General features: G+C 39.9%; 3 protein-coding genes across 3 annotated transcripts; 1 reads left to right on the top strand and 2 right to left on the bottom strand.

The window, feature by feature from the left end:
- Nucleotides 1–3,344: 3,344 nt before the first annotated feature.
- calcoco2 (calcium binding and coiled-coil domain 2) lies at nt 3,345–7,807 on the top strand. Its single transcript, XM_062474892.1, has 14 exons — nt 3,345–3,459; nt 3,981–4,151; nt 4,314–4,416; nt 4,594–4,754; nt 4,883–5,008; nt 5,125–5,253; nt 5,363–5,433; nt 5,698–5,767; nt 5,906–6,073; nt 6,150–6,338; nt 6,441–6,536; nt 6,637–6,820; nt 6,938–6,963; nt 7,155–7,807. The coding sequence occupies exons 2-14, from the start codon at nt 3,987–3,989 to the stop codon at nt 7,317–7,319; spliced, it is 1,653 nt and encodes a 550-aa protein (XP_062330876.1). The 5' UTR covers nt 3,345–3,459; nt 3,981–3,986; the 3' UTR covers nt 7,320–7,807.
- Nucleotides 7,738–10,039, bottom strand: snf8 (SNF8 subunit of ESCRT-II). The gene is made up of 8 exons (XM_062474893.1): nt 9,677–10,039; nt 9,523–9,573; nt 9,309–9,447; nt 9,069–9,173; nt 8,920–8,992; nt 8,526–8,667; nt 8,323–8,397; nt 7,738–8,217 (listed from the first exon to the last, which is right to left on the bottom strand). Exons 1-8 carry the CDS (start codon nt 9,725–9,727, stop codon nt 8,080–8,082), a joined length of 774 nt encoding a protein of 257 aa, XP_062330877.1. The 5' UTR covers nt 9,728–10,039; the 3' UTR covers nt 7,738–8,079.
- A 221-nt stretch (nt 10,040–10,260) lies between these two features.
- On the bottom strand, nt 10,261–11,826 carry gip (gastric inhibitory polypeptide). The gene is made up of 5 exons (XM_062474572.1): nt 11,050–11,826; nt 10,851–10,947; nt 10,625–10,762; nt 10,439–10,530; nt 10,261–10,350 (listed from the first exon to the last, which is right to left on the bottom strand). Coding segments are annotated over exons 2-5 (321 nt in total). The 5' UTR covers nt 10,940–10,947; nt 11,050–11,826; the 3' UTR covers nt 10,261–10,348.
- Nucleotides 11,827–11,863: the final 37 nt, after the last annotated feature.

Genomic DNA, 11,863 nt, shown 5'->3' with positions numbered 1-11,863 from the left:
CTGGAAGAGAAGAGACAGAGAGAGGGACAGACATGTGCTTCGGTGCAAGTCCTACAGATCCCCCCTGTCATTCTACAGCATTCTTCCAAAGTGTGGGGAAGAGACCATGACCCAGCCCAGCAATCAACTTTTAAGACAACTCGCTCACCAATGAGAAATGATATAGTTAAATCACCTGAGTATCTGTGATGGTTGAACTTTTTGAACGTGATAGGAATCAAGTATACCTCTTTTTCCGTTTCTTCTTCCTCTTGCCAGTGGACGGAGGAGTAGGGGTGCGAGCCTCTGGTTGGCTGTCACTCCCCCAGCCCTCTCCTTCCTCCCCTCCCTCATGGCCACACTTGAAGGCTTCATCTTCTGAGTCTCTGGCAGGGCTTTCTCCTGGCAGTCCCATCCTGAAGACGGACAAAGGTTAATACGACACGTAACAATGGGGATGAACAACGACTACGTTATGTTTTGTAGACGTTATTTTGTTTTCTAATCTACATACATTTTCACAGTGTTTTCATTGGACCAGTACCCTAACCTTGAAATTCAATCAAGCAGATCAGCCTACATGTTATAGAGCACACGGGGAATCATGTTTCTGTTTCCATTTCTCTCCTCGGGGGAGTGCTCAAGTTGTCAACATTCCACTGCTGACTGCCATTCAAGAGTTATTGTAGCAGGACAGACACAGATGTAGAACAGTCATTAGGATGTGGTCTACATTTCCCTTGGCTGTGACATCGGCTTGGGAGGCACAGTTATTATTAAAAAAAATTGTCAACAAAAAATTACAAATTAAAACACAAATGACTGCAAGGTTATACCCTGGGTATAAGCTTCAACATAATACGATCCAGACTGAAACTTCAGATAGCCTACTTAACTCCCTTGAAGTTTTGGGCTACTGTGGCCAGTCTGATGAGAACCACTTACGGTTTATCTCCCCTATCTTATGTCTATGAGGTGAAGGTGAGGCCAGGTTAAATGCTGGTAATGGTAAGGTTGAGAGCTGGACAGGGGAGGGGAGGGTGAGGAGGGACATCCCTGGGAGACTGTGGGAGGCTTGGGTGCTGGGTAACAGTATTCTGATCCAGTGATCTGGATAATCCTGGCCCTGAACTCTTGCGACACAGTGACCTCAACAGGGATAATGTTACAGATACACTCTCATAGTCATTTTATAAGGACCAAGCCAATTAACGTGATATCTATTTTCTAGTAAACTGCAAGAATGTCTGCATTCTTTATAACTGATTTGACCAGAACAATAATAGCCAACGGCCTAGTCAATTAATATCCGATCACTACATAAACAATTGCTTTTATTGAATTCCCTCTTTTTGATCAAACATTGTTTTAGGGTTCAATTCATTAGATCTCAAGCGATAAAAAAAATAAGGTTGCATGGCATCACTTATCTAATGTGGGGCGTCAGGTGGCTGAGCGGTGAGGGAAGCGGGCTAGTAATCTGAAGGTTGCCAGTTCGATTCCCGGCCTTGCCAAATTACGTTGTGTCCTTGGGCAAGGCACTTCACCCTACTTGCCTCGGGGAGAATGTCCCTGTACTTACTGTAAGTCGCTCTGGATAAGAGCGTCTGCTAAATGACTAAATGTAAATGTAATGTAAAACCCTTGTACTAAACTCAATGTGATGAGAAAGTGGTGACTATAGTGTCTAACTGCCAAATTAAATCACAGGAAACATCTCTATTGATCAAAATAAACATGTAACCAAGACCTAAACATATATATTTTATTTTTATTTTTATAAAACAGGCAACATTCTCCTCACCTGTGGTGAACAGGGGGCAGAAATGCAGGAAGATGCCCCCCAGCCAACTCCAACACTCGTGATTGCGTGTCTTTGGCCTCTCAATTTCAGGAGCCTGGAAAGAAGTTGTGATCCCCAGAAGAAGGCAGCTCATTGAGCAACATATCCACCTCCAGCTCTCACCTAATCCAAAACAGAAAAGCACAATTTGTATCAACAGCATAGAGGTGGCCCAGTTCAGATTGACTTATACCCTCTAATAGCAGGGTGTAGTGGATCAGGTGACCAATTAGAAAACTCCAGGGTCAAACACCTGATACTCCTGAAACAGGGAGAAAATGATTAGCAGGTGAACACAGGCTGTGAGAAGAGGGATAATCCCTTATATTTGTCCACGGTAATTGGATAAGTGATCTGGCCATTGCACATGAAGTTGTTAAAATCTGTGCTAAAACCCCAACTCATCTTGTATCTCCAAAAATGTAGGGCAGCATAAACGCCAGTGGCAGACAAATCCACATCTAGTCTGGTGTGGAGTGTACATGCTCTGGGAGAAAATCTATGTACCATATTACAGCCATGTTGTCCTGTAGTCATGGTAGCTAAAAAGTATCAATCAACTTCCTCCCTGCAAATCAACGCAACGTGCGCAGTTAGCTCTGTCTGGCTGATTTTTATGTGAAATCATTTTGTTTGCTTCACTGGTTGACACTGTAACTGCCACGACTACCCAAACTACGAAACATCTTTTACTAAACGACAAACCAAAAAACACTTGGCTTAAAGCAGCCATACTGTACTCGCTACCATACTTCCAAGGTTTTTTTTATATATGATAAAAAAGCCAAATACAGTAGCTAGTACTCGAGTCACGTTGTAGAACAGTAGGTGAACTCGTTAGTTATAGCTGGTTGAAGTAAATAGATGTTCATGTTTTATATGTTCATAAATGATTACACATCGGAACAGTCTTGTAAACCAAACTAGCAATAAAAGCAAACTTCGAGAGCACAGCAGAGAAATTATTCAACGTGAAACAGCTGTGTTTTGGCAGTCAGTAAGGTCAGTAGGAAACAGACTGAGAGCGTGGCCACATTGCTATGGCAACAGAACGCTATCCACTAGCTTGCTAGCCAAAGTATATTGTCATAGCAAAACAATTACACTCAACAAAAATACTAACTATACCTTGCTCGAGTAAAAACATTAAGCTCAAAATCATACCTTTAACTTTGACACCAATTGCAAATCAGCTGTCATCGACACTGACTTTGAGTTACTACGTTGTTACCATTCGGGTCGGTGATTCCTCATGAGATGATCTTCCCCCTTCACCCCTTTTGACCAATTACATTTCTATGTGTGAGTTACGTTGTATGTGCTGTGATTGGTTGTTAGGAACGACGTTTTCAGCGCCCTTTAAAACTCATTACTTTTATGATTAATATTGTTTCAAATTATATTATTACCACACCTAAATGTTACGTGAATCTCATTTTAATCACTTTTACATAATCACTCTAAATGCAAAAAACTTTTGTTCACTGAAGAACTACATTTCCCATGACCTGCAAATGAGTTTCGAAAGTGTGTGGAGTGGAAACGAGAGTTTGCTAGTTTATTCCCTGAGTTTGGATGTGACTGTCATGATCTGACGACGGAGTTGCGACACCTAGGCCTGTTTGTTTTCCATACTTGTAAGTTACATTTTATTAATGTAAGGACGATATATTTGCAAAGATTTTTAATGTGAGTTGAATTGATATCACGTAAAACTATAGCTGATTGACTTCTCATTACTTTCACATTCGTTTTCTTTATATTTCTCTAGATTGGCTTGATTTTACAACGTTATCAATGTTCGGCATCTGTTTAATATAGATTGCAATTCTGTGAAAACCATTTTTTTTATTATCAAGAAATAAATTGGTAACAGGTAGGCCGAAATTTTGAACAAAAGCTTAAAAGACCTAAGCCTACATTGTGTACAAATACAAAGTGAAAGTAAAACGACAGTCTTTTGTTGTTCTTCTCGGCGGCTGTTATGATGGACTAATAACTAGCCTAATATGAATAGCCTACATTAATGTACAGCAATTTGTCATGGATCAGTCAATATTAAACCTGATTCCAATCACGTATTTGTGAACCGCTTGTCAGGAGATTCATTTGTTAGCTGAACTCTTACGTAACCACATTCCATTGGGGAATTTTGCAGGACGTGATGGAGAACCCTACCGTGACAAATGTCATGGAATCATCATCATATTCTCAGGTCATCTTCGATGACATCCATCCGTCATACCCACCAAATACTCAAATAGTGTGTCACTACATTGTGACTGCCGGTCTCCAACCTAATCCAAGAGATTGGGTGGGAATTTTCAAGGTGAGAATGACAAAAATGAGCCTAATATTTGATCAACTGTACCCTTCAATGAGGCTATTGACTTGCTTTTCAAAATATGGTTCAGTTCAACCAGTATTACAAGGGACATCATTTTCTGTAGTCATTTAAGCCTATTGAGCTGTGGTATGTGCTGCACCACAGGTAGGATGGAGCTCCATGAAGGACTACCACACCTTTGTGTGGGTGGAGCCATCCCTGGATGTGGTAGGACAGGATTCCGTCAGAAAACAAGTGCTATTTTGTGGTAAATCAATCCAGAACTGAACTGTAAAAAAATAAATAAAATAAAACTTCTTACACTAAGCTTTCATAGAAATTGGGGTATTATGTTTCTACAAACTGTACAAAATTACTGGATGGTAGGTTAAAGAATAATAACTTGCTGTAAATTACTAGGCATTGATTGTGTCTTTGTTATTAGAATACTACCTGCCAAAGGATGAGACAGAGTTCTATCAGTTCTGCTATGTTGATAGCAACGGCATAGTAAAGGGCGTGAGCACCCCCTTCAGCTTCAAAACAACAGAGCACATACATGAGGACTGCAGCCTGGAGGACGACCTCTTGGTGATCACAACACAGGTGACACACTTTACTACACAATATACAGCTTGTTAACTTGTTTTCATATGCTCATTGTTTTAACAACGTCTGTGTTTCTGACTAGCAAAGCATTTGGACATAATGAGGTTCTCATTGTTTTATTCTAGATCAAGGTGGATGAGAGTGAACGGGAGAAAGAAGAATTACTCAAGGAGTTGGAACAAGAGAGAAAACAAAATGAGATCCTTAAAGTTGAACTTGAAAAGAAACAGCAAGAAATTGAACACTTGAAGGTCAGTGTGCAGTACCAGTTTTTACCAGCTTTTTTGTCACAGGTCAAGTGTTCTGAACCTCTACTGGTTGAAGAACACTGACTCAACACTAAAACACTTAAACACTTTTTTAATAGGTGTCCACCAAGGATTTGGCCCAGCAGGTATTCGAACAAGAGCAGCAACTTCAGAAAAAGGATGCCACAGAGAAGGAAGAAATGACTCAAAGCACGACTTCTTTGAACGAGTCACAAAAACGACAGAAGGTAGGCCTATGTTTACCTGATTTTGTCTACAGCATGACATATGACATTTATAATTTAACAGCTGATGTTGATAACAAATCTCATCTTATTTTTTTGCTGTGTGATGAAGGTCAGTCAGCTGAAGCAGGAGAGAGATGATCTGAGAAAAGAGGTTGAAGCAAAGAGTGCGGAAATTGCCCAGTGAGTCATTGTGCTATTATGTTTAGTCTAAGAGGGTGGTGAGATAGCTATTAAAATGCATTTTAAAATGCAGTAAAGCGTTTCTAGAATACCTCATGAATCAACAGGTAGTTCACAACACAGTAATAATCTGACACAGCTCAGTCTTGACAATGTGAATAGCCTGGTTTTCTCTGATTACAATTGATGACCTAACATCAGTGTGCTGAGGACATTTCTCAGTGTGCCTGCTGCGGTCTCTAATCCTGCGATCTATGTGACTAGGCTCAATCGAAAGGTCAAGGAATCAGAGCAGGAATATCTCAGAACCAAGGACCATATTCAGCTCCAGCAGGTATTCTCCCTCTATTGAGTAATTGAACATGAATGCCTGTAACTCACCTATCTGTTAATTTAATATCAACGTACACTCATGTCAAAGAGAGCCGTAAAATACAGAATTCCAACCCGACCGTCCTTCTGTTCTTTACAGGTAGACTTGCAGAGCAGTGAGAGAGAGAAGGAGAGGCTCCATGCAGAACTGGACAAACTGCATGGCCTCACAGATAACCTTGAAGAGTTGAAGAAGGAGAACCAAAAGATACGAAGGAGTCTATCAGAGAGGGAATCTGTGGTGGAGATGGTGGATGGAGATTTGAATGTGAGCAAGCAACTGAACAACACATTATTGCCCCTTGAATATGTGCAGGGAATTAAAGTCTTCTTTGTGTGTCCAGGTCAAATATCAGACCCTCCAACGCCAGAATCAGGAGACTCACACAAAGCTGCTCCAGCAGATACGGGCTGTCGACAATGCACAGAGACGGGCCGAGGATTTAGAAAGGGAGCTTCAGGACACCCTACAGGATCTGGAGTGCAGATCCAGGGCAATGACTCAAGAGAAACAGAAAAGCAGCAAATTGGAGGTGCTCTCAGTGTTATAAAGACTGACAGTCAGTCAGTTTCAATGAGAACACATTCTGATAGAAAAACCATGTTTCTAATCAGAAATGAATATCCCCTCTCAGATGCAGCTTTCTGAGCTGTACATCAGTCTTGAAGACAAGGCAAACATGGCAGAGATTACAAAAAAGGAGAACGAGGAGTTGACGGGCAAAAATCTGGTATTTTCAAGTGTTAGCTACAGTATTTACCCAGCCTATTTCATGTGTCTCATTCCTTATTTCTATTTGATGGCCTTTTGCATTTGATCACTTTTGTCAGAAACTGAAAAGAGACATTGAGAAGCTTCAAAGAGAGTTTGCTGGACTCCAGGCCACTCCTTCTGCTGTCCCTGTGTCCCTGCAACATTCAAACCCCTACAGCTCCTCACCTGACCTCACCAACACAGCGGAGCAAGACAGGGAGCACTCACTCCATTATGGGAACCCCTATGAGACCATGATAGGTAGGCCCTCTTTATCAACCATTCAACAAATGGTTTGCTATTACACCAGTCTTATGGTTTTGTTCTTTTACTTCTTCAAAGGGCTTTATTGATTTAACTGATATATTCTACTTTCAGGAAGTGCCACAGACCCAGAAGTGGAAGTATGTGAAATCACTCTTTTCATCAACTTTTTGTAGTGTAATAGTAGACTGCAATTACCTTGTCAAACAGCTGCCAGTGTACTAGACGTTTTGAGGGTTGTCATGCCATAATTTGCTAAATATTAAGCAGTAATTTAATGTAGTAAACAGATTTCGAGTTAACACTGACTCATCTTGTATTATTGTCCCAGCTGTCCTTGGAGTGTCGTCACTGTCAGGAGAGGTTCCCAGGGATTACCCAGGATGAGCTGGATCAACACGAGCAAAGCCACATGGTGTGCCCCTTCTGCACCCTCATCTGTGATTCCATGGAGCAGGCTGTGTTTGAAGATCACGTTTACAACCACGAGGTGTAGAGAATGCAGCCCGCTAACCCAATGCGAAACAAGAGAAATGCATTATGCTGTACTTAAAGATTGGAATTCCTCGAGATAATATCATTTTTGTAGATTATTCTATAATGTAGCTAAATGTCCCACTTAAATTTTAATCAAGATATTACTTAATGCACTGAACTTGAAAGGGTATACTATAAGGAAATGAAATAGATGTTGGTAGTTTCAGTTATGCTTATGTTTTAATTTATATAAAACCATTCAGTAGAAATCTGTAATAATGGTATAATGGCATCTACAATGAAGGGAAAAAATGGTAAGGTGTAACACAGCATCATTAATATAATTATATTTATCTTTACTTTGATATATATTATGTTCACATAATCCATCTTTCAAAGTGACTAATGGTGAAAGGGTGTGAAAGTATAATGGTTGGTTCATCAAAATCCATTTAATGGCTCTTAAACATAAATCAATGCAACAAATATAGTTATCTTACAAATTGGTATCATAATAATGTATGTCATATTTGTAAAGATAATTTACAGTGCTTTACACCAAACTGTTATTTAAAAAACACAAGTTGATTTAATGATATAACATGAAAGTGAAACCCATGATAATCAATTGATGCAGAAACATAACACACTGGAACAACATTTTGTATCTGTAATCCACAGTGACCTGGAAAAGTACTTGCAATATAAGCCCCCTTTTGCAATGCAGTGTATTCCGGACAGGCACACATTCTTTAAAATAAATCCCAACCACATCTCTCTTAAGGCGTCATCTGATTGGCCTCCTCAGGTGTGACATCACGGGAAGTCAGCTCAGAGAACAGAGCTGGGAGCCAATACTGAGGTTCCCCTGCAGCTTGTGAATCCAACCATGCCAAGCCCTCTTTCAACAGGTGTTCCTAAGACAGGTGAAAAGTGCAATGAGCATTATGAAACATTAGAAAGAAAAGATTCTGATGGAAACCATTACAGTCATTTCCACTGGCTGTTTTATGGAAGCTCACCAGCACGTGACAAGCTCGTTCTCGTTCCCACTTCAGATTGTCCTTGATTTCACTTACTGTAACATAGCCCTTCTTCTGCAAATAAACAGAGAAAGCAACACTTGAGTTGTTCAATTTGGCCAACAAACAATCGGATACATTTCAATATCTGTTTGTTGACTGAAGTGAGCGAAACAAACAGCATTGGTAAAATGAAAGATCACCTCAGCCAGCTGTAAGACTACAGTGTGATCCATGTTGAGCTCTGCTGGAACTGACTGCACTAGGTAGGAGCCTCCAACAGGAATCATGCCAAAGCCGTTTCCCATGGCTTTCAGCTTCTTTATGGCTCGCACCAAGTCATCTCTGAAGGCAGCAGATTCAATTTCATGAAATTGCAGGGAAACTGAACATTAGATGCATTGTTGCACAAAGTCTGAATATTGCAACATAATAACTCATTTGTGTACCTATAAAAAGAGATGATTGCTGATTAAATGTTTACTGTATGCACCTGCCCACCAAAGTAAATTCCTTGTTTGTGACCACTTACTTGGCGATTAAACACGATTCAGATTCTGCTTAAAGTCTATGAGATATTTAGCCTTTGATACTCACTGACTGACATCTTGAGCGTATTTCCCCCTTCCTTTCAATACTCTTTGATGGAGTTCATCTAGGGTTATGAGTCCTAAAACAAAAGGTTTCGCATTAGGTAGTCATAGGATAAGGCAGTGGTAAAGACTTACAAAACAATAGAAACTGACCTCCATTTCTGTGCTTGAGGGCAAGGCATACTTCAATAATCTGAACTCCAAGTTCATAGTAGAAATCCCCCACACCAAGCATCTCTGACCAAAAGCCTTTGCCAGCTGTGCATGACAGATCATAATTAGATCATCCTCTAGATGCTCACAACACTTGATAGACATTCCAATTCAATTTAGGCAAACGTATAACAGCTGAATATCAATCTTAACAAGGAAGAGATCAAATGTTATTCTCACAGGCAAGAGGGTCTACCCCAATGGTAGCACACATCTCCTGAAACTGGACCCGAAACTGTGAACTCTTTCGTATCTCTTGTTTGTGCTTGCTGGCAAATTCCTCCAAGTTGGACTTAAATGTCTCCAGCTGCTTTGACATCTGAGAGAAATATTTTTAGAAGTGTTTTACAGATACACACACTTAATTTACAAACCCACACAAGATTTGTCTCACCTGCACAATTTGATCCTCAGCCAGAACATTCCCTCTCTCTTTGTACTTTGCCTAAAAAGGAAAATACAAAAAATACAAAAGCGTCACCGAGCAAAAGTGAAAAGGGTAAGTTAGGTATGTAGCTGTGAAAATGAGAGCTGGTCTGGCTGGGTACCTCGGCAAGTTTCTTCTTTGCAATGGCACCCGCACCTACTCCCCTCCGCATGATGTTGTTTATTTTTTAACTAATATTATATATTTTTTACGACTCAATGTATTTGTACGAGGGCAAAAGCCAGGCAGCTGTAGACTTCTTTATGTCTGACTGGCTAGCTGACTGTGGACAATCTCAAGTTCTGGTTCAAGCGTTTCTTTTTGGATGTAAATACTGCTAGAGCTACCTTATGCATATAATAATGTCATGCCAAAATGTCTTCTAATTTGATTAATATTGAAACGCACATGATCAAATCATGAACGCTTTTATTTGAGATGTTTTGAGAGCCATAATGACACTTCCTTGTTTGTGTATTAAACAGGAAGCACATTGGTTTTGTTGGTGTAATATTGTGCACTGCCATCTACCGCTCTGGAGCCGAATGGCCAACACTTCCAGTGTATGCATCGAGCAATGCTTATCATGAGTAGGCTAATTCATGAGGCAGTCTATTATAATGTCATAAATGTGTCCGTCTGGTCGGTGAGTTATAATGACGAACCCAACTAGATATGATGATTAAAACAATTTATTCACTTTGAAACAAAAACAAAATATCTTCTTTTAATTCAGATCAAAAGGCAGAGGTCATCAAGCTTCTAATAGTTTTAGTTCACATTGCCTGCTGGGTCCTGCAAAAACAGAAAACACAAAGGCCTAATCATCTCTGACCATGTGAATAAGACAAGAATATTTTCCACAAACGTCAAATTAACTCACAGAGGTCCTTGCTGCGGACACACACAGCAATCTTTTTTAGGAGATCACTGTACATGTGAAACTCTGGATCATCCTCTGGAGTGACATTAGGCCTGTGACAGAAAGAGAATATGAGGTTGTTAATAGGTTGTTAATCTTAATAGTAAATGTAAAACCTGTCTGTCTTGCCCAATCACACTAACTTACGCATTCTTTTTTTCCCTCTGGTTCAGCAGAAAGTTTACAAAGTTCTTCTGCACCATAGAGTCCATAATTTTGCTCATGTCACTGGCAATGGTTGACTCAGCATACCTCCTCCCTAAACGCTGCCCATTGTCTGTGAGACTTCAACAAACACATAAAGCATTAACACAACCTTATGTCAGACTTGTACATTTAAATAATATCCTTGGAATAGACACGTAAGACATACCTGGACTCTCCAGGCTGCTGGGCCTTAGCCTCAGCATGCAACATACCAGCCAGGCAAAGGAACACAATGGCAAAGAGCTCTACCTTCATGGTGACTACTGGTGGACAAAGACATAGCACACACTCCCATGAGAAAAAGGTGCACATTGCAAATAAAGGAAGTACTGTAATAATATATTGCAATGCACATTGTGCCTTACCTTTAGAATGGAGGGTTTTCTTGGATATGCTGTGTGATAAGCTAGCTCAACATTGTGTTCTACCTTGAGACGTTTGCCTTTTATATGGTTTCTCAGAGATAGTCTGTATATCAACCGGAATATTAGGATGAAAAACACCTTAGTTCCACTACATTAGGGCATAAATTACACTGATATACATGTGATTACTGATAAGCAGGCATTCTGAGAAATGCAGAGGTTTCAGGAATATTTTCCATTTTAAAAGTATCGGTTGGCTCAAATCACTTTATTGGAGGTAACTACCCTTAACATAACCAAAGGAAACCTTTAAGGACCATTAGACTAATCACAATATGGAATTGAGGGATGTGAAAGGTTAAACGAATATGGTTATGATAAGAAAATGTAGCCTATGTTTTCAATGCTGTGGGCAATAATTCAATTGTGTACACCTAGTGTTTTTTGTCATCAAATTCCCCCTCAGACACAATATATCTATGTAATAATATATTAAGACATCGAAGCACATCACCGAATGTTCTGTAGAATGGGCCTATGATATTTCAGAGGTGAAGGGTACTTTTCTTGATGTGTTTAAGCCTCCTGTTCCTATTAGTACTCATTATCCCTAGCAAAAGCTTTTAGTAGGCCTTATCAACCTGGTTATGATAAGGAAAACAAGAAATTCCCTACACTAACAAATAAACAGACAAATAATATTAACAAAACACCCAAATAAAACTGTAGTACTGTTTGAATATGCCAAATTATTAACAGGTAGGCCAATATTTAAATCCATCCCCGTCGTCGTATTTAAAGAATTTGATTAATC

Source organism: Osmerus eperlanus, chromosome 12, assembly GCF_963692335.1.
Source record: "Osmerus eperlanus chromosome 12, fOsmEpe2.1, whole genome shotgun sequence".
NCBI lineage: Eukaryota > Metazoa > Chordata > Actinopteri > Osmeriformes > Osmeridae > Osmerus > Osmerus eperlanus.
The sequence above is the reverse complement of the archived record's forward strand: the minus strand, read 5'-3'. Positions and strand labels throughout refer to the sequence as shown.

Coding starts and splice junctions, on each gene's coding strand:
- calcoco2 (XM_062474892.1), top strand. CDS start 3,987: ATGGAGAACCCTACCGTGACAAATGTCATGGAATCATCATCATATTCT. Junction 5,768..5,905: donor ACCATATTCAGCTCCAGCAG/GTATTCTCCCTC, acceptor TGTTCTTTACAG/GTAGACTTGCAGAGCAGTGA. Junction 6,537..6,636: donor AGTTGACGGGCAAAAATCTG/GTATTTTCAAGT, acceptor CACTTTTGTCAG/AAACTGAAAAGAGACATTGA.
- snf8 (XM_062474893.1), bottom strand. CDS start 9,727: ATGCGGAGGGGAGTAGGTGCGGGTGCCATTGCAAAGAAGAAACTTGCC. Junction 9,574..9,676: donor CAAAGAAGAAACTTGCCGAG/GTACCCAGCCAG, acceptor TTTCCTTTTTAG/GCAAAGTACAAAGAGAGAGG. Junction 8,398..8,525: donor TAGTCTTACAGCTGGCTGAG/GTGATCTTTCAT, acceptor GTTTATTTGCAG/AAGAAGGGCTATGTTACAGT.
- gip (XM_062474572.1), bottom strand. CDS start 10,939: ATGAAGGTAGAGCTCTTTGCCATTGTGTTCCTTTGCCTGGCTGGTATG. Junction 10,763..10,850: donor CAGCAGCCTGGAGAGTCCAG/GTATGTCTTACG, acceptor TGTTTGTTGAAG/TCTCACAGACAATGGGCAGC. Junction 10,531..10,624: donor CAGAGGGAAAAAAAGAATGC/GTAAGTTAGTGT, acceptor TTTCTGTCACAG/GCCTAATGTCACTCCAGAGG.